Source organism: Trichosurus vulpecula, chromosome 9 (genome assembly GCF_011100635.1).
Source record: "Trichosurus vulpecula isolate mTriVul1 chromosome 9, mTriVul1.pri, whole genome shotgun sequence".
In the NCBI taxonomy this organism is placed as follows: domain Eukaryota; kingdom Metazoa; phylum Chordata; class Mammalia; order Diprotodontia; family Phalangeridae; genus Trichosurus; species Trichosurus vulpecula.
In genome coordinates, this window is record NC_050581.1 from 176,074,750 (window position 1) to 176,096,522 (window position 21,773).

The following is a 21,773-nucleotide window of genomic DNA, read 5'->3' on the forward strand; positions in this document are numbered from 1 at the left end:
AACTGCCTCTGGTGGGGTGTGTGTGTGCGCGCATTCACACACACCATGCACCATGGTGTGCACCATGATGAGGCATCTCCCAAGTCATTAAGGAATAGCTTATGAGATAGTTCCCAGCTGACCTAACGTTTCAAGTCGACAAAGCCCTCTCAATTCATTATCTCATCTGATTGCCATAGTCAGGTGAGGCGGGTAATCACCATCGTCATCGTCCCCACTTTAGAGATGAGGACACTGAGACAAGCCTCAGACACGTTCCAGGTAGGAACCCTGACCATCTGCCTAGCCACACAGCCTCTCAATAAGAAAGCGACCATGAAATCCTTGCTTCTATAAGGACAAAATAAAAGTCTGAGTATGTTCCAGTGATCTTGGTGAAGACAAGCAGCTCCCATGTCCCTGACGCTTTCAGGTTTGCACAGACTTTAATACTGGATCATATATCTGGAGCTAGAAGGACCTGTGGCTCTTGGGGATTCTAAAGTCTCTCATTTTACCCATGGCAGTCGAGGCCCAGAGAGGCTAAGCTGATATGCCCAGGGTCACAGAGCTAGAAATGGGCAGTCTTGGGGTTTTCATGCAGGCTCTGACTCCAAATCCAGGACTAATTCCACTAGTCCCTATATTTCTTCCATTCTTAGCTTTCAGTGAAAGGTGGATGGAAATCTCTGCCCACTCCTGAAAACAGGCAGAAATGGTTATCCAGCTGGAGCCCTGGTGGGTCTTTCTCACTTTGGAGAAGGATGTACCATGCTGCTGCCCTTTATGAATACATTCTGAAACTGAAGACTGGTAACAGGAGTCGCCAAGCACTTCACATGGAGATCTCGAAGGTCCCGCTCCCAGAGTAGTCTGAAACATTATCTGGCTTGGATTAACTGAATTATAATTAGAAACATAGCTTAGCAAATTAGCTCACCAAAGACAGTTAAAAGGCCTGAAAACTCAAGGCCAGCCCCCTAATTTTACAGACAAGGACACTGAGGCCCAAGGTTCTAACAGCAAGTTTGGGGCTAAGCTATTTGCTGAAGGCCTCCCAAATGCCGCTGCCACATGGCAGCAGGCTCCGAGGCGCTTTTTCCCGACCATGATTTCCTTCCTTAACATCTGTTTTAGCTTTACTATTCTCCTATTTTGTTGTCTCAAGATACTTTCATGGTATGCTTTCTGCTATTGATTCTGGCCAAGTCATTTGTCGTCCTTCTATCTGGTGGGTGAGAAAGAGACTGAGAGGTTTCGTTTCTGGGTCTGAGTTTAGGAGACTGGGAAGCCAAACTAAAAAGAAGAGAATGCTGCTGTCAGGTGTCCTCTCTTCTTGGCTCTGCCTGTGAGAAAGTCTGCACACGGGACTTGAGAGGAACACTTCCTGCCAACCAGACCCAGACCCAAAGTTCAGCCACCTGGCGAGGAGAGAGCCATGGCTGACTGGCAGGAGATGACAAGATCATGGACCATCAGTCCTGCTGATTTGCAAGGTTGATATGCAAACTGCCAACATGGAAATGAGCCACTTATGAAGCTTTTCTGCTGGAAAGGCCTTATTCTTTCTATACTCAACTTGCCACTATACGGCTATCCCTATTTATAGCAGCTCTGGTCATAAACTGGAGAGTGGAAAAAAGTCGTCTTCAGTTCACTTTCCAGTGGATGATGGCCCTCTTCCTCTCCCTCGGGCTTCTGGGAGCTGGGGCTGGGATGAACACATTGCCCCCACGTGTCACCACCTTCTCTAAGGCTCAGAGATCAGCTTGGCTTGGCTGACTTGAAGCACTTGGCAGCTCAGTTTTCTCAGAAAACATGGATTCAATAAGCAGCAAGACTGCTTAGAGAGTTAGAATTTGACTATCGATATGCATAGTTTTATCACACAAATGGGGCAATAAAATTCATCTGTTTATGACTGGTTATAATCCAAAGACCTATAGAGACGGAACCCACATGTGTATTCAGATGCTGTGCTGGGTAGTCCGATTTAATTCAGCAAACATTCATTAAGCATGTTCTGCATGCAGAGCTGTGAGCTAGGGTCTGGGGAAGACTCAAAGTTCATTTAAATAAGACAAAGTCCTTGCCCTTAAGAAGTTTATGAGTCAGTCAGTCAAGTGTTTATTAAACACTTCTATGTGGCAGACACTGTGCTAAGCGCTGGGAATACAAAGAAAGGCAGAAGACAGGCCTGCCCTCCAGGAGCTCACAATCTAATGGGCGAAAGAACAAGCAAATCAAACATGAACAAACAAGCTGGAAATAGGAAACAGGAAAAAATAAACAGAGAGAAGAAAGAGAGATTGGGAAAGGCTCTCTGGGAAGGTAGGATTTTAGCTGGGACTTAAGGAAGCCCGGGAGGTCAGCAGTCCAAGCGGAGGAGGGAGAGCGGCCCAGGCACGGGGGGGTTAGATAGCCAGAGAGAGTGCCCAGAGTCGAGAGATGGTAAGTCTTGTCTGAGGAAAAGCGAGGAGGCCAGTGTCACGGGATCTAAACCCAGTCTAGTAAAGGGCTACGACAAAGAGATAAATCACCATAATGTAAAACCAAAGAGGAAAAACTGATTAAAAGGGTGAAATCGTGGGGCTCTGTGATGTCCAAAGAGGATGAGGCAGATCTGGAAAGGCTCTAAGGAAGAAGTGGCACTACAGCTGGGCCAGAAAAAGCGGGTGGGAGAGAGGAAGAAGGGAACGCATTTCAGTCCTAGGCTCCTACGTGAGCAGCTGCATGGAGGTGGGACAGGAAGGGCATACACAGCAGGAACATGCTGGAGCAGAGTACAAGAAAGGGAGCGGAAGAGAGAAGGCTGGAAAGGAAGGTGTTGCCATGGGCCTTAAAGGCTGCTACAGGAAGCCCTTGCCAACCCCTCAACCCCTTTCCTTTTTTAATTACTTCCCACTGATCCTCCCTATTGCTTGCTTTATTCATTTTGTCTGTCTGTGAGCTCCTCGAGGGCAGGCGCTGCCTTTTGCCTCTGTGTATTCCCAGCATTTAGCACAGTGCCTGGCACTCACTAGGTGCTTACTCCATGTACTTACTCCATGTTGGTTCTCTACCACAGCTACTGGGAATTTTTAGTCCAAGGTGTGGAACAATCGGTTCTACCCACACTGCAGATTGTTCTGCCCCTGGGACTGGAGAGTGGAAGTGGAAAGATCTGCTAGGAGTCTGTTCTAATAGTCCAAATAGATGGAAACGAAGGAAAGTGAAACAGGAATTGAGAGTTAAGGATTTGAGACACGTCACAGAGAAGGAGTCAACAAAACATGGTAAATACTTGGATATGAGCGGTTAGGGAAGAGGAAGAATGGCCAAAGAGAATGCTCAAGTTTTCAAAATGGGGAAGTGGATGAATGGGGATGTTATGGAAAGAAGTGGCCGTTTTGGCTCAGCTGCAGGCAGAGGAGGGGTTGTTAGGGATGGGCACACATCTAGAACTCAACATTAAAAAGAGAGATGTAGAAGTCCCTTCAGTCACTCCAGGACACATTGATTGAGCCCTATAATTTATAAGGCCATGTGCTGGGGGTACAAAGACAAAAATAACACAGTCCCTGCTCTTAAGGAGCCTGTGTCCCACTGCAGGGATAAAAAATGCAAGGAGGAGGTGAATTCCAAGTAATTAGAAGAGGAAGAACCATGGGCAATGGAGGCATCAGGGAAGCTTTCCCAGAGAAAGGGGCACCCAAACCAAGCCTTGAAGGACGGTAAAGATCATTAAAAGCGGACTCAAGCAAGCATTAGCAAGTGAGAATCTAGAGAAGCAGGAGAGGAACACCAAGGGAACCATTCGTAGCACATCTGGACCATCATGCAAATGAGGTGAAAGGAAGTTCTACGAAAGAAAGTGAGAAAGGCTGGAGCTAGATAGTGAAGGGCCTTCAACACTGGGCCAAGGCAAGGGACATAATTAGGTGTGTGTCACAGACAGATAGGTGAGGAGGAGGTGATGACATGTTAGTCTAGGGGAAAGGCGATGAGTGGTCATGTGACTAAAGGAGAGGAGACAGATGAAAGACATATTAGGAGGATAGATCAACATAACTTGGCAACTGGCTGGACTTTGCTGCTGAGGAAGAAAGGGAGTAATGAGGATCATTCTAACGTTGAGAAGCAGGATGCCTGGAAGGATGATAGTGATCTCAACAGAAAGCAGGAAGTATGAGGGGAAGAAAAAGGGAAGAAGGAACTGGAAAGGAGAAAGGGAGGTGCAGGGGGAGAGGGAGAAAAAGAGAAGCAGCTAGCCCTAAGTATTACACACATCACAGACCATAACCCCAACAGGTAAGGCCAACATCAATCTCAGCTTTGCCAAGTAAACATGATCCAAACATGGGAAAGGGTGAGAACGTTGTCAAGGGAGAGATGGGAAACTGCAGCAGGTAGGAGGAAAGAATGTTTACAACAGCCATATTCCCAGCAGGCAGCCTTACCCGGAGATCCCTTGTGTCTTCCAGACCTCAAGAAGGGCAGACAGAACATTTCCACTGGCAGTGTGAGAACCCGCCTGCATTTCAGAAAAACAAAAAAGCACCCGAGTTCAATGCTTTAGAAATCTTCACTACAGAGCTCACACCAAAGAAGTCAAACGTGATTAAGGAGAGTGCTTCCTCAAACAGCTCGGTGGTCCAAGAAGCCACCATACTGGGCAGGAGCACATGCATGCACACACAGATGCAGAGACACACACACAGATACACAGACACACACAGACACACACAGACACACACACACACACACACACACGACACTGCCTAAATTTGGCTCCTCTAGCACAGGAAGTTATCCAAATGACCCTACCAGTTGGAAAATACTTCATTTCATGGGAAATATTAATAGGTAAGCAAACATCTCAGGATGTCTGGAACAAGGAATTTTTTCAGAAAGGAAGAAACATTGTACTGAATAGGCTGAAATACATTTCATTGACAAACAACACACTCAGCTCATAAAAAATAACTTGTTGACTTTAAATACTGACTTTTATTTAAGAATTTCAAAATACCGTAATTAAGGGGAAAGGTCCACAATGAGAATATTCATTTATAATGAATAACTTAAACTAAAAACAAAACACTTTTAAAGGAATTTTCAACAGAATAAAGGGTTCAAAGGGTTCTTACACATGTTCTAGACTCTTTCTTATTTTACAGATCAGGCATCTGAGGCTGAGAGGGCTTAAAGGATTTTTCCCAGACCACGCAGCAGACGACAGCACCTCCCAGGTAGGGGGCTCGGCCTAGTTAAAAAGCACGTGTTGGTCTGCATTTCTCTTTCAACAGGCAGAAGAGACAATGAGGGCCCAGTTAGTCAAACAGTAAGCACTTAATGAATTTCTACCATGTGCCAAACATGGTGCCAGGCACTGGAGATACAGACGTACACAGGAAAAGAACTAATTCTTCTCAAGGAGCTTGTAGGCTAGTGGGGAAGGCAACACATACATGAATAAAGTACACGTGGAATAAATACAAACAAATACAAGGAAGGCAGTTAGGTAAGGAGAGTGCTAGCAGTCGGGAGGATCAGGAAAGGTGTCATGTGGCTCCTGGTGGCGGTGCTTGGGTTACTAATGCATATCTGACCTAGGCAGAAAAGGTCACATCATAAACAGATTAGAGGAGCCCAGAAGACATTACCTTTTGGATCTAAGGATAGGAAAAGAGTTCATGACAAAACTAGCAAGAGAGAAATCACACAAGATAAAATGGTTGATTACTTAAAAAAGAAAAAAATTTGTACAAACAAATCTAATGTAGTAAAAATCAGAAGGGAAACATAACTGGGAAAAAATTTCAGCAGCAAGTTTCTCTGATAAAGGTCTCATATCCAAGATGTTTAATCCAAGATTAAAATTCATATGACTAAGAGCCATGCTCTAAGAGATAACTGGACAAAGGTTGCGAACAGGAAATTTTCAAAGGAAGAAATCCAAGTTATTGACTACGATATGAAAAAACGTTCTAAATCATTCATCGTCAGAGAAATGAAAATTAAAGCACCTTTGAAGTTCCACCTCAGACCTGTCAGACTGACAATATGACAAAGCAGGACAAGGACAAATAGTGGAGAGGATGTGTGAAGAGATACACTCTGGTGGCACTGTGAACTGGTCCAGCCATTCTGGAAAGCAATGTGGAACTACGCCCCATGAGTTACTGAACTGTGCCTGCCCTTTGACTCCACTAGACCATTACTAGGCCTGCTCCCTAAAAGATCTAAGAAACAGGAAAATATCTATTTGTACAAAAATGTCTGTGGTAGCTCTTTTTTGGGGAGTCAAAAATACGAAACTTAACTGGTTGGGAGGCGGAGATCCTCTTGGAGAACGGTTAAATTATGATGTATGAATGTAATGGGACATTCTTCTTCCATAAGAAATGATGAAATGAACAATTGCAGAGGAAAACGGGAAAACCTCTGTGAACTTCTGCTGAGCAGAACAGAACAATGAAAGCACAGTTACAGAAAAACAGCCTTGAAAGACCAGAGAACTCTCTATGAACATGGCGACAAAACACGATGAAGCGTACCACCTACTTCCTAACAGAACGGATGAACATCATGTGGAAAGAGACATACATCTTGGGCATTTATCCATGTGGGAGTCTGTTTTGCTAGATAATGGAGGGGCGTACTGAGAGATTTATTGGGGGTGGGGGGTTAGTGAAAGGAACAGATGAAATTAAAAAAAAAAAAGGTGGTACCTGAGTTGCCTCTTGTAGGGGTAAGGGTTTCTAAGCTGGGAAGCCAGCGGTGAGTTTGCAGAGACTAGGGGAGGACCAGTCTGTCTGGCTTTGATATCAGTACTCCAATGCCCTGCCTTCTGCTTCCAGCCAGAATTAGTCATTGATAATCACTACTATAGCAGGTTTATCTTGTTCATTATTATTAATACTGTCATCATAAAAGTTCTCACACTAAGAGTCTGTGCAGGTATCATTTCCAAATTACATCCTTTGCCTCTTACCTTTGCCAACATAATTCTTGTCTTGGCCACATCTAGAGGTGTGGTGACCACTGCTGCAAATCCACCTGAAACGGAGATATGGTTTATTGATTACATTCCCCTCCCCATAACCCTGACTTGCCTAAAATATTTATTTTCTAATTTTAAAAATTTTTCCTTTTTTTCCAGCCAAAATAATTTTATTATCTGACTATCAGAGATCTTGATTACATGTAAACAACAACAGAGTATGGGACAGAGAACTGGACAAAAGTCAGAAGACAGGGCTCCTTCCCCAGGGGACTTGGGCAAATCAGGGCCTCTCTGGGTCCCAGTCTCCTCCTCCATAACATAAGGGTACCTGGCCTGCTTACCAGGCTATCAAGGGGCCCTAGAAAAACCTGTATGGAAGTATTTGAAAAACTATAAAAGACCATATGGATGTGTTAAGATGGCCTTCTGGACATGGTGGTTTCTTATCTGTAGATGCGGGCTAGGATTTCATCTCAGATGTTTGCTAGCTATGGAACGCTAGGTAAATCACCTAAGCCTCAGCCTCTACATCTGTAAGTTGGTGCCTATCTCATAGGGCTTTTGAGCATTAAATGAGATAAGACCTGTAAAATGCTTTGCAAACAAAAATGTAATATTAACATCAGCTATTATTAACGGTAAAGATATTGCCATTTGATGTTTTATTTTTAATGACATTATTTTGGAAACTATTATACCCTGTGCTTTTCAATTCACCATGACGTCTAGGCATGATGCTTCTAAGTAGTCTAGAAACTTCTGGTCTCCATTTTTTTTTTGTTTCCATTTCTTTATCTTCAACCATATTTTACAGGGTACTTTTTGACATCTTCTGTGCCTACTTCTACATAGAAACTGTTAAGCGATGTGGCACAAATTGATATCTTTTGGAAGATCTGATGCTGAAGCATGTGGTCCTGAGGAAAGAACACTGATCATGAAGTCCAAGGGCCTTATGACCTTAGGCAAGTCATTGAAAAAGGTTCCTCCCTATTAAAATGAGAGGACTGGACTCAGATGGCCTCTAAGGCCCTTCCAGGTCTAAATCTCTATGACTGTTATTTTGTTAAGTTTTTTGATGAATTTCCATTTTTTCCATCTTCTATGACAAATGGTGGTACATGAGCTACAGTTATCTTCATGATATTCTCTCTGGAAGGCAGGATAACCAGGCATCTCATGAAAGGAGGTCTCTCACTGCCTTGGGACATTCAAGGAATTCGTTAGTCACTGTTCCAGGAACCAAGTGCCATCCTCTTCTTTAGCAGCAACCTTCGTGTGTCTCCTGGTTTCCTTTAGAGAAAGAATGGTCATTTTTGATGGTCTTCATTCCTGCGGTGGCATGTAGAATCTGTTGTGAACAAGGACTTCATGTGAAGGGCTTTAGATGGCAGAAACACTTTATGACTTGTAGCATCCTTTGATGTCCATTCCATCACAGGGCAGGGGCCCACACATGCATGCAAGGCAATGTATGTGTGTATATGTGTGTGTTTATTATCTATCTATCTGTCTGTCTGTCTGTCTGTCTGTCTGCCTGTCTGTCTGCCTGTCTGTCTGCCTGTCTGTCTATCTATCTAATCTACCCACCTACCCTTCCACCATTAAAGACAAAATAGACTCAGCTTCTTCTGGTGATTAGCTTTCAATATGCTTGGCTTGAAGGGTAGCTGGGTGGTGCAGTGGATAAAATGCAGGGTCTGGAGTCAGGAAGACTCATCTCCTTGAGTTCAAATCTGGCCTCAGATACTCACTCACTGTGTGACTCTGGGCAAGTTACTTTGCCCTGCCTCAGTTTCCTTATCTGTAAAATGAGCTGGAGAAGGAAATGACAAACCACTCCAGTGTCTTTGGAAAGAAGACAGAAAAGGTCACGAAGAATGGGACACAACTGAAAAAGGACTGCGCACCAAATGCTTGGCTGGATCACGCTACTGCTCGGCTCTCACTGGCTTGGCAGAATCATTGCCTTCCAAAAACTCAAGGAATACATCCAAACCCTGGTGAAGCTTCTAAATAGAATTTTTGCAGAAGTTTTATAGGTTAAGTATCAGTTATAATGATCTAAAACGATTAATTAAATTCACTATATTAAAAGGAAAGACTACAAATTAACATTTTGGTTACCATTTTAAAGAGGGAATTCTTAATAACTTGGCGTAGAAACTATAGATTTCATTAAAATTTCAAATCATACAAAAAACACTTTTCTACATTCTCTTACTAAAATCCAAGTTAAATAAATGTTAAGAAGGCTTCTTAAAAGGCCAAGTTTGGAGAAGTGAGATGTTAAACTATAACTTTGCCCCCCATTCATTCTCTTAGTCTTCTTGCAAGCACAGATGCCTCACTGCTCCATAAACCAAGAAGTGTCAAAGGGTGGCCTTGAGGAGCTTGGGATGTGTGTGGGGACAGGGGGGAGGTTCTCCAGACCCTTTCAGAGTGTCTGCAACGTTAAAACTATTTTCATAATAATACTAACATATTTTACTTTTAAACACAGTAAATATTGAGAGAGATAACTCACGTAAACAAAAGCTTTCTGGAGTCGTTTATTTTTAAGAGTGCAAAAAGAGCTCAAAAAGTTTGAGAAGTCCTACAGAAAGCAGCGTGCCTCCCTCCTCCCCCAAAGCTGGGATTTCCTGTCCGCATAACAGTTTTTTAAAGCAGTGGAGCAAGATCTCCTGAAATCCCAACCCTAGAGAGATTTGTTCCCATCTTCTTCTTCAGTACGTCCCTGGCTTTCAGCCCTCTCCTCTCATTACCAATTCCAGTTTTAAAGACTGAACAGAGAATCTGGAACTCAAAAATTAAAAAGAAAAGAATGTTTAAGATAAATAAATATTGAAAGAATGAATGGCATCTTCATTCATCTTCTTTGCATGGGTATTCAACAGGTGTTCAGGCCTGAAGCAGCTTCTGTTTAAATTGTTATTTGTTTATTCAAACAAGTTGGATGTTCCACCTGCTTCTAGAATTTCCAAGTCCAGAAGCACTCAGGCTCACCCTGTCTCTCAGGTAACTAGGGAATCTAAGCTGGTGTTATCTAGCATACTTTAGGGCAAAAACTTGAGAATGGCAAAAGGGTAGCACAGGGGTGGGGAACCTGTGGCCTTCTAGGACCTTAAGTGTGGTGACTGTACTTAAGGACCTAGAAGGCCACACGTGGCCTAAGGCCGCAGTACCCCTGTAGCAAAACCACATTACAATTTTATGTTTTTAACGTTAAGTTCAAGAGAACAGGCCTGTTGTTAGTCTCAGAGGACAGTACTTCACCTTTGATGTCTCTACATCTCAAAAGATACTTTTAGATCTGTGGGTCAAACATCTCATATCATAAGCATGGCAAAGAAAGAGTGTATTGAGCAGTGAAGAGAACAGTTCATCTGCAATGATTTAAGCCAATTTAAATTTGGAAGCACACACAGAGACAGGAAAAGTCTGAATTCTGATCCAAAGGCAGGTTTCACCACTGTCTTTATGACCATTTATGGGTAGTGGCTGAGGGCAGAGTGTATAAACATGTCAGATCTAAAAGAGGCTCTCCAAAGATGGCGACTCATGGTTCATTTCTCCAGCCTTTGTAATTCACACAGTGCTAAGGCAAACGTTTCTAGGATAGCAGTTGTTCATAATATGGAACATTTTCAGATGAAAGTGAACTTCAAAATGAAAACCTGGCGCCAGGAGATGATTCTGTATCTTGCTAGAGCAAGACTTGTCTCCTAATTGTACTGTCTGACTTTTACCCCAACGGATGGGCTCCAAGAAGGGCACTCATTTCATGTGATTTCCTCTTTCGTATCTAACATTCACGTGGAGTTAAGGGAGCTTGGAGGGCCCTGAGCCAATGATCCAGCTGGTCACAGGCCCAAAGGCTCACAGAGCCAGAGAAGTCCTTCTAAATCGACCTTCCTTTTATGGATAAGGAAGTGGAAATTCAGAGGGAGTGACTTGTCTAAGGTCATAAAGTTAGTTCTCTTCAGTTGTTAAGACAGAAAAATATTATCTGGAGACTTGTTAAAATTCACATATAGGCCAAAAGATGTAGGGGAAAATAGTTAATACGCAAACCTGTGGTATCATTGGTTCAGACAACTCCCACCACAAATACAGGTCAAAAACTTCTCTTCAACTTGAGTCTTAAGGTTGCCTGGGGAGACTGAAAGGATGAGTGACTTGCCCAGGGTCATACTGCCAGGTGTCAGAGGTAGGCCATGAACCCAGGTCTTCCAAACTTTACAGCCAGCACTCTGTTCACTTCACCACATGGACCCTAATGTGCAAAATTATTCTTTTTTTAAGGCAAGGTAATGATATCAAATATATGTATGAAATGTGTATAGACCTCAGTGGTTAATTATTCCTGTCTGGGTATAACAATCACGCAGCAACAGCCATAAAAGGTATTTTTTTAAATGTAGGTTTTGTCCAGGGTAGATATTTATTGCCTTTAACTTCTGAAGAGACTGCAAAGACCTTCCTGTTTAAGCCTCCAACAGGTGGATGCTTCTTAGTAGAGCTCTGATTCTTAGGAAGAACCTAAAGATGGTTGAGTTTCAAATTTGTCCCTGGAGCCTATGAAGAGGCTGCCAACAAAGTATGGAATTCTGTCAGTGGTTTGGAGGACAGAGATGCCTGACCCTTGGGAACTGAACCAAGACCACCAACTCATCTAGCACAGCAACTAAGTGTCATGTGGAAACGATTATCCCTTATAACCAAGCTAGACGAGATTCAGACCTTGAGACAAAAGCCTCAGGGCACCCTATTTATCAATTCCATGAGACCAATACAAGTAACTCTCCCCAAACAACGCCCCAACAGACACATCAGAACCAGTAAGGTGGACAGGCTGTGTCTGCACTCATAACACATTATTGATTTTTCCAGCTATGCTGGCAGTTTGTAATTTTTTTTTCCCTGCAGGGAGAGAGTGGTAAATTTCAGTCCAGTTTAATTTCTGCTTTGATTCGAATTTGACTTTCTATGGCATAATTTAAAACTTATGGCCAAATCTATTACTTAATAAATTCCCACTATAATAGTACGATGTTTTAAACATTTGCATTCTCATTAAAACTGTACCCCACTGGCCGCCCAGGCTATGCCCTGATGTAGTGAGTAGCAAGTATCACAGTACACATTCCTTGCTATCACTTTAGTGTGGGTACAAGGCCTAGAGAGGGCCCAGATGTCTGGCTCCTCATTTCTCCTCTGGAAAAGGGCTTTTGCCTTCCGGTGGAGATCGATTCTCTGCTCTCTCGACATCAGTTAATCTGTAGGACTGTCAAGCTGTCACCCGAACTGTGAATCATGGCCTTCTGCACTGCAAACATCACTAAACCCCCTGAAGGATGGCTTGTGGCAAGCAGGCTGGCAGCTGCACAGTCCTATGCTCACTGAAAGTCTGTCCTCACAGAAAACTCGACAAATTCTTTTTTAGATAACTCCAAGATCCTGAGTGACAGACCTTTCCTCCCCCAACCCCCAATTTAGTAAAAAAAAATCCACACACTTATATACACAAACCAAAACCAAAACCAAAAAACCCACAGAAATTTGTTGAAAACAAATTGGCTGTCTTTCAAGCAGACACCTTTCCAATAGTTTTTCCCCCTTTCCTCAGGAAATTTCTCCTCTCAAAAAACCACTGGAATGGTCTTCTTCTAAACAAATTGGAAATTCTAAAGAATGTTTTTGCACAGTTAATCTTATGAATTCACATTTTTCTCCCCTCTTCAGCCCTTCCCAGTATAATATAATCCCTTGCACCTGCAAAAGCTCCACAAGCTGCTGACTGCCAAGAGTCGACCACATGGCCTTGCTTCCGTGACCAGAGGGCCTAGATTGAAAGAGAAAGGAAAACACCAGTCATTATGTTGGGGACTCTATTGGAACCACCTTCTGTGGGTTAACTCTGAGGATGGGAACTTAAATGAGAAGCTATTTTTGTAGCATTCTTCAGTGATGTCATAAGTGATTTTCTCAAGGGCTTAACCATTTACTAAAACAATCAGGAGTGGGAAAGATGTCTCTGACTACCATTCATGAAACAATCCAATTTCAAGAGCTAGATTTTAAAAAATATATTTGTTAACCTTAAGAAAGGGGAAACATTTAAAAATATTTTCTAGATATGGTCTAAATCATCCTAATAAAAATGTAAATGAAACTACACATGCACTGAGATAAGGGACTGAAGAAAGCCTCTTGGGTTTCATTAGATTACACCGAAGTCCTTCCTCATCAGACCCAACTGGCTGACAAGGTTGTTCATTATGACAAAACTGCTTCCATAACTCCCACCTCACTCCCCATGGTACCCCCCGGGCCCTGTCCTGAACCCTTTCTCTTCTCCCATTACACTATTTCACTGTGATCTCATCAGCTCCCCCAGATTCAATTATCATCTCCATGTTGATGATTCTCAGGTCTACTTGTCAAGCCCTAATATCTTTCTTAACCTCCAGACTCACATCTCCAATTGCCTATTAGAAACATCAAATCAATTAGATAGATCAGATCAAACTCAATGTCTCATATATATCTTAAATTCAACATGTCCAGAACTGAACTCATCATCTTTCCTCCAGAACACCCCTCTCTTCCCAAGTTCCCTATCACTCCCTAGGGCACCATGGCATCCTTGGTTCCTCACTGTCACCCCCCCCATGGCCACTCCGTTGCCCAATCCCATCCATCATGCCTTCATAATGTCTCTGTGCTATGACCGCTTCTCTGCTCTAACATAGTACCACCTCAGTGTACGCTCTTCTCACATCATGCCTGGATTAATGTCTCTCCCCTATGGCCCCTTCTCTGCCCTAACAGTGCCACTTTGGTGTGGTCTCCATTTCACATCATGCTTGGATTAATGTAATTAACTGCTACTTGGGGTCTCCCTGATTTAATTCATCTTCAGCTCAGATGTCAAATAGAACCTCAAGAAGCACAATCTAACCATGTTCCCCTCCAGGCTATGCCCTTCCTCCCCTCTCCACACATTCAATAAGCTCCAGTGGTATCCCATCACCTCCAAGATCAAATACAAAACCATCTGTTTGGCATTCAGAGCTCCTCCAACCTCCTCACCTGGCCCCTCCTACCTCTGCAGTCTTCTTACACCTTACTCACTTCCACATACTCTGCTATGCAGTGACACTCGCCTCTCTGCTGTTTCCTGCACAAGGTGCTCCTTCTCCAGAGTCCCAACATTTGTACTGGCTGTCCCTCATGCCTGGAATTCTCTCCCTCCTCATCTCATCTCATTTTTTGGCTCCCAGATAAAACCTGACTTTCTACAAGAAACCTTTCCCAATCTCCCTCAAGGATAATGCCTTCCCTCTGTTGATTATATCTCCACTTTATTCTGTATCTAACTTGTTTGTTGTCTGCATGTTGTCTCTTCTGTTAGACAGTGAGTTTCTGGAGGGCAGAGACTGTCTTTGTCCTTTCTTTGTATTCCCAGGGCTTAGCACAGTGCCTGGCACACTGGAGGTACTTAAATGCCTGCTGCTGCCTGGATGACTGAGCCTGTCACCTGGGCATAGCATTTAAAAAACAACACTGTCAATACGCTTTCACTTTGATTTCATTTGACATTTATTTTTGTTTGTAACAAATGAATGGTTTTGTTAAGTAATACTTGTCAATGCCTCATCAAGGGAATTCCTTGATGTGGAGAGTGTTAGCTTCATAGCTACAGGGCCAGGATCAAAATCCCCAAATTTTAAGCAGGGAGTGACATGGTCTCCCTATATATTACTCCTTTGCTCAAAACTTTACAGTGGATGGGCATGATGGTTCAGGACTACAATCATTGCTTCTGGGGAGGCTGAGGCTGGTACATCTCTAGAGCTCAGGCGTTCTGAAGTATCTACAATAAGCTTAGCATTAATATAAGTCCCTGGGAGTAGGAGGCCACCAAGTTGCCAAAAGACAGGCAAACCAATTCATGGCAAAAATGGAACAAGTCAAAGCTCCCAGGCCAATTTTTGTAGGACTGGGCCAGTGAGTAGCCCTTGCACTTCAAGTCTGAGTGAAATAAGGAGACCCAGTCTTAACAAACACACAGAACTTACAGTGAGTCCCATCTAGCCTAGAGAACCCATTGGGCTAGCTTTGAGGCCCTCGATAATGTGGTGCCAATTTACTTGTCTTATTCCTCTTTATCTATTGTTTCAAACTGGACCACGCATTGTTCCAATACATGTTGGACCATGTGTCTTATAGGCTCTCTCCTTCAGTGAACAGTTGCATAGACTGCATCCTATTTTAGAAATTAACTCCTTCTCCACCTCTATCTACTGGAACTCTTCTCTTTCTTCCAGGCTTAGTCAGGTGCCACGAAGCTTCCTCTGTTCTCCTCTCTTCCTCCTCAAACATTCCCAGAATATTTTGTAGTTCTCCTTTGCCCCTACCCCAAACTCCCTGGCATTTCACTTGTTCAAAAGTCCCCTCTACTGGAGTGTAAGCTCTTGGAGGGGGCTGGGCAGTTTTACATATCTGAACTCCCAGTACCTGGTAGAGTGCCTTGAACAGAGGTGATTGGTAAATAGTGAATTAAACTAGCCTAATTCAAAGACTAGTGATTAATAGAATAATGGCAACCTGGGTGGTAGTTCCTAGAGGGGTGAAGCCTATCCTTGGGGATGTTCTGTTCAGCATTTCTATCGATGACTTAGCTCTTAACTACACTCAGGGCTTACGGTGCTGGATAAATGGAAGCTCTCAGAGACGCCTGGCTTATCATATTTCCAGATTACATAGAGCTGGAAGGGATAACTAATTTATTAGACGGCAGAACGAGGATCCCAAAAGACTCTAATAGGCTGGAATGATGGGCCAACAAACAACAAGATAAAATTGAACAGTAATACTTGTGAAATCCTGCAGTTGAGTCAAAAAAGGTCGACTATACAAGTATAAAATATAGATGATATGTCTAGAAAGCAGCTCATGTTAAAAACCCCTCAGCTTCAGTGAGACAGCAGTGACACAGCAGCTAAAAGAACTAATGTCACCTTAGGAGGGCCCAGAGCAAGGCAGGGAATGACCCTGCTCTCCTTGGCTTGCTCAGAACACAGTGGAGTATAGTCTCTAGCTCTGGGGAGATGGAAGCTAGATGACCACTTCGAAGGATATTGGGGGGTGTCCATGACTTGGATTGGGCTTCAAGAAGAACTTTCAGCTCTAAGATGCTCCACTGGGGGGCAATGGGAGCTTTGATTGAAAAAGGCATAATGGGGTTATACTGTGTGTGTAGAGAGCTCCTGGATGGCAGGAGAAGGAATTGCTATTTGGACTGCACTTTATAGGCAATCGGAGCCTAATTAAAAGGAAAGAGGAGAACAATGTTCCAGGTGAGGGGACTGACATGGACAAAAGACATGGAGGCAGGAAATAAGTATGGTTTTGGTAGGGACAATACGGAGCCTAAGCTGATGAGAGAAAAGGTATATGGTGGGGAATAATGTCTTATTTTTGTATCCCAGTGACTAGTATAATGCCTTCCTTATACATAGTAGGTATACAATAAATGTTTGCTGAATCTAATTTTTAAAAATCATTACACAGTAGATTTTTAGTATTCAGGGGACTGCCATCATTCAGACAAGGAAACTATTTTACTCCTCTTCAACACAGGGCATTCATCTTCTGCAAAATCTTAAGATGCTCTTCATGAATAATTTATACAAAGTCAGCACAAAGCTTTTTATTCAATTCAGGCCAAATGGAGAGCACAACAAGCCTCTTCTAAGACAGCTGGGCAAAAACTGGTGTGTGTCTTTTTTTATTCATTGGAATTAATATTCATTTACAAGTAAACATTAAAGAGAAAAGTAAACCACAAGCCTTTTTAAAAAATATGGGTCTTAGTGGCTAGATCAATAAAATAAACATGTCCCATGTAACTTTAAAGAATGAAAAATTCTAATACAGGAAAAGGGACAGCAAAGGTGAGACTAATACCATAATCTCTAGAACTTTGCTACTAAGAAAATATTTCCTGGGGCAATGATTATGGTGAGGGTTGCTACAGATGTGGCTCCAATGTATCAAACCACTCAAGGCTCATTATGTTCTCAGTATTTACAAAAACATCTTCAGAAGGAGCCATTGGGCCCCTCAATGTGTCTATCTGAAATCCATTTGTAAAAGATGCTTTCAATGAAGAGTGAAGTCACCATATCACTTCCCAAGGTTCACAAGCTTAAGATATTTAGCCGGAAGGAACAAAAAGGGCCTAAAGGAAGAATTTCCACTTTCTGGTATCACTGAGGTACCTGAAGCTTTACACAATGATGTTTTTGAAGCTGTCTTTTTAAATACAACACACGCAAAAAAGGCCAAGGTCTCCCACTGCATCCAGGGCCATTGCCAGTTATCTTGACCTATTTCATGCCACTGGACTCTGATTTGACTCTGGAGGAGAAAGGGAGGCTGATAACTTCACACAGTTCTGCCTTATTGAAATCCAATTCACTTGTAGGCCAAGACATCACCTTCCTGATGTCACTGGTACTTTTCAAGAATGAAGAACAAACAGCAGCAACATACGGACTTGTGTGATTCTTTAAATGGATGATATCAGACCTCTCTTTGCCTCTGTGGTGAGGCAACACGAAAAAGAGGAAGCATTAGATTTGGGGTCAGAGGATCTGAGTTTGAGCCCTGACACTGATCCTGGACCCCAACCTCTATGAACGGCCAGATCGTTCTCTACATGAGGACACAGTTTATTTGGAGGAGGGGACCTAAACCCACCACGTTCTTCCTATCTCCCTATTTATCTTGGGTAGCAACTCCTCATCAGCCAGTATTGTTCTGTCATTTCCAAGGCCAAGGTCATTCTCCTTGGCAGAGAACACAGAAACAGAAGCAACTCTGCCTTCTCTCTGTCACCAACTGTGACCATCCCTTCTGCCCCCAGCCAAGCTGTGGCCCCTTCTTGGATTCCCTCTTTTCTTTCAATTGAGTTCCACCTCCCCCTTCTCTCATTGGCCTCAGCTCATTATGAACCTCAGGCCTCACAGTCTAATAGGGTGGGCATCAAAAAGTTATGTAAAAAGTTTATTGTGAGGGGAGGCCACTTTAGGAGGAGGAGAGTATCCAGAATGAAGGCAGTGACAGTACCTCCATACTCCCCCAGTTGGGCCCTGCTGTGGTGCTGGGTTCAGTCCTGGAAACTACCTTGCAGGAAAGATGGTGATAAGCTGGTGTGTGTGCGGAGGAGGACAACCTGGATGGTATGAGGGAGACAGGAAATCAGGCTGTATGAGCACCAGGAGATGGAATATAGCAAGTCTGACTTGGAGAAAGGTAGACACAAAAACTATCTTCAAGTACATGTGTAAAAGATGGTCATACAGAAGAGGGATCTGATTTTAGATCTCAGAGCTGGAAGGACCTCAGAGGCCATTCAGTTCCTGAACAGGAATTTTGTCTATTAGCATCCAAAAAGACCTTGACAAGTTAGAGCACCAAGCTGAACCTAATAACATGAAATTCAATGGGGATACATGAATAGAAAATCAATCTCACATCCCGAACAAGCCTCTAGTCAGGGTGACCCGATACCTCCCAAGGCAGCCCCATTCTCCTTCTGAACAGCTTAAATGGTTAAGACATTTCTTCTTACATTCAGTCAAAATCTTTTACCCTTGAGTTCCAAATAGAATAAGTCTAATACTTTCTCCCTTTCACAGCCTTTTCAATATCTGCAGACAGGAGGATCCAATGAGATAACCTATGTGAAACTCTTTGCAAACCTAAAAGCCCAAGATAAATAGAAGCCTGGATTATGACTATTGATAAGACAGGTAGATGGGTCCTTAGAGTGTTCTCTTCTTCAGACTAAACATCTCAAGCTTGCTCAGCCACTCTGTGGATGGCAAAGTCTTAAGGCTGGTCGCTAACCTGATTCCTGCCATGCTATGTATTCTTCAGCTGGTCAATGGCTTTAATTTGTTTCATTTTTCTAGTGGCCAAAAACAGACTGCAAAGGCAGAAGTTGTACAGAAGCACTATTCAGGTGAACAGAACACTTTTCTAACAGAGCTGCTCTCAAGGGCTTCAGGAAGTCCTGCTTCCTCCTACTTGGGGGGGGGGGGGGCTTCAAGCACAGCTTAGATAATCTCCTGCCAGATACGCTGGGCTAATTCCAACGTAGGCTGGGCTAACTTGGCTCTGAGGTTAGGATATACATGACTCCCAAGGATTCCCAAGTGGATCAGAAATTGTTCTACAACTATGATCTCAGAGGCAGCTAGGCGGCATGGAGGATGGAGCACTGAACCCGAGTTCAGATCATGCCTTACATGCTTCCTAGCCATGGGACTGTGGGCAAAGCATGAGACTTCCCTCGGCCTTATTGGTAAAATGGGGACAGTGACTGCTCCGGCCTCCTAGGACCATTGTGATTAGGAAACCTTAAAGTGCTAATAAATGCTAGTCATTGCAGTTGTCCGTCATCATCATCATCACCACCGCCATCATTATCATAGTTGTGTGAAACTGAGAGGGCAAGTGATCTGTGTAGAATTACACTGTTAGTATGTTTTAGAAGGAGGACTTGAACCCAGGCCTTATCGTCCCTGTGGCCGCTTCTCTATTCACTATACCAAGTTGCGAGCGCGCACACGCGCACACACACACACACACACACACACACACACACACACTATTCTATTTGTGTGTATATACATACATATGTGTATGTATATGTATGTGTGTATATACATATATGATAAATTCAAGTAATCTGATTTGGATAAGCTAAAAATTAATTCCATCGGTGCTTTAAGACACGTGTATATGTCAAACATCCGTGATTTCATCAATTAGGGAATTCCCTCCACTACTGCAGGCTGAAATCTCTCCATAACTTACTGGATGAATCACAGAGAATTACCTGAAGTTCAGAAGGGCTTAGAGGCCTTGCTCATGGCCACAACGACAGGAGCACCACCTATTTCTACAAAATACTACAGAGAAAGAAGATCTGAATTTACCTGAACTAATGCTTATATTAGGAGTTTATTTATAAATTGAATAGCATCTATATATAGCATTAACATGTGAAAGATTGCTCCAACTCACTAATAAGAGAAATGTAAACGAAGAGAATTATGAGGTTTTACTTCATACCTTGAAAACTGGAAAAGATAACAAAAAGTCTTAAAAAAAAAGCTGGAGGAACTGTAGGTTAACAGGCAGTTTGTGGAGTTGTGAACTGGTCCAACCACTATGGAAAGCAATTTGGAGTTAGGCTAAACAAAAAACAAAAAGTGACGAATGATCACTTTCTTTGAATCAGAGATCCTACAGCAGACAGATAACCCAACGGAGTGAAAGATGGAAGGAAAAGCCCTTTTTAACACTAAAACGTCCACAGCATCATTTTTTTGTTGTAGAAAATAGCTTGAACAAAATACGTGCTTGTTGTTTGGGGGGTAGCTAAATGGGGTGCAGAACGTGAGTAAAATGGAATGTTACTGCACCTTAAAAGAAACAGACACAAAGAATTCAGAGAAGTGTGGGAAGACTTACATGAACTGATTCATAGCGAAGGAAAAGAACCTGAGCAGAGCCAGGGAAACGAAATACATAGTAACAACAACAATGTAAACAATAACACCAATAAAAATGAAAGAGGATGCTGTAGCACAATAATAATAATAATGACCAGAGCTTTCCTCCTTTCACTGGAGAGGCTGGAGACTACGGGTGCGCAATGCTGCGTATGCTGTGCTGTCAGATGTGATGGGACACCAGTGATGTGATGGTTTGCTTTGCTGAATTGCTTTTTTCTTCTTGTTCAGTCTTTTTTTTTTTTTAAACAAGGGACAACTAATGAGGAAGGGGAAGGGGCGTATCTGGCAATTATGTGATGTTAAAAACCAAAAGTCATCCATCTTTTTTAAAAAGGAAAAACAATTACTGTGATCACTTTGTTACCCACACATAGCTCTTAATTTCTATTGGAAATAAAAAAAATATCCAAGAGACCAAAGTCATTTCAGTGTTCAGTAATGGCTAGCATTTACATAGCACTTTACAAATATCTCATTTAATTCTCACAACAATGTTGGGAAGCTGTTGTAATAAAAATTATCCTATTTTACAGATGAGAAAACTGAGGCAAATAGGGGTGGAAGTGCCTTGTCCAGGGTCACACGGCCATTAAGTGTCTGAGAAAGGATTTGAACTCAGGTCTTCCTGACCCCAATTCACAGCACTGAGCCATTAACACTAACATATTCTGATTGGGGCAGTTGGTGGCACAGAGGATAGATATTTCCTTTCCCTTCCCATCTCCCTTATATTTAAACAGTAAAACATTATTTTCATAAAGAATAGTAAAAACATTTTTGTAAGACTGATGTTATATATAACGAAACAATGGGATGGCAATATGTATCTCAAACCTAAAGAGATGTGTGCTTTTCCCCATTGATTCAATTTGGGCCAACATAGGTACTATCAAGGAAGCTAACAGCCAGCATACAAACTGTAAATAGCCACGAAGGAGAACATTTACTGATCTTTTGGGACAAACAGGAACACTGCAGCTGGACAGATGGAGGAAAAATTGCCCACGGGAAGTAGAAACTCTATTACTTATGTCATTTAAATAATTCAAGATAAGAAAGTAGAAAAAGGAATTAAAAAATGCCTTGTGGAAAAGCTCAGTATAGTTTCAAAGTATGGGCAAGCATATCTATAAATTGGCTTCCAAATGTGAAAACAAGCAGAGGAGAGAGGCAAAGACCAGGGAGATGGGGGCTCGGAGAAAAACTCA

General features: G+C 42.7%; 1 protein-coding gene across 1 annotated transcript in view; it reads right to left on the minus strand.

Annotated features, from left to right (window-relative positions):
- SLC25A26 (solute carrier family 25 member 26) overlaps positions 1 to 21,773 on the minus strand; it is a 165,010-nt gene that overhangs the window by 3,534 nt on the left and 139,703 nt on the right. Inside the window, exons 7-9 of the mRNA XM_036739426.1 lie at positions 12,743 to 12,812; positions 6,956 to 7,020; positions 4,419 to 4,492 (exon numbers count right to left, since the gene is read on the minus strand). Coding sequence (XP_036595321.1) covers positions 4,419 to 4,492; positions 6,956 to 7,020; positions 12,743 to 12,812 — 209 coding nt within the window. The remainder of the gene's footprint in view (positions 1 to 4,418; positions 4,493 to 6,955; positions 7,021 to 12,742; positions 12,813 to 21,773) is intronic.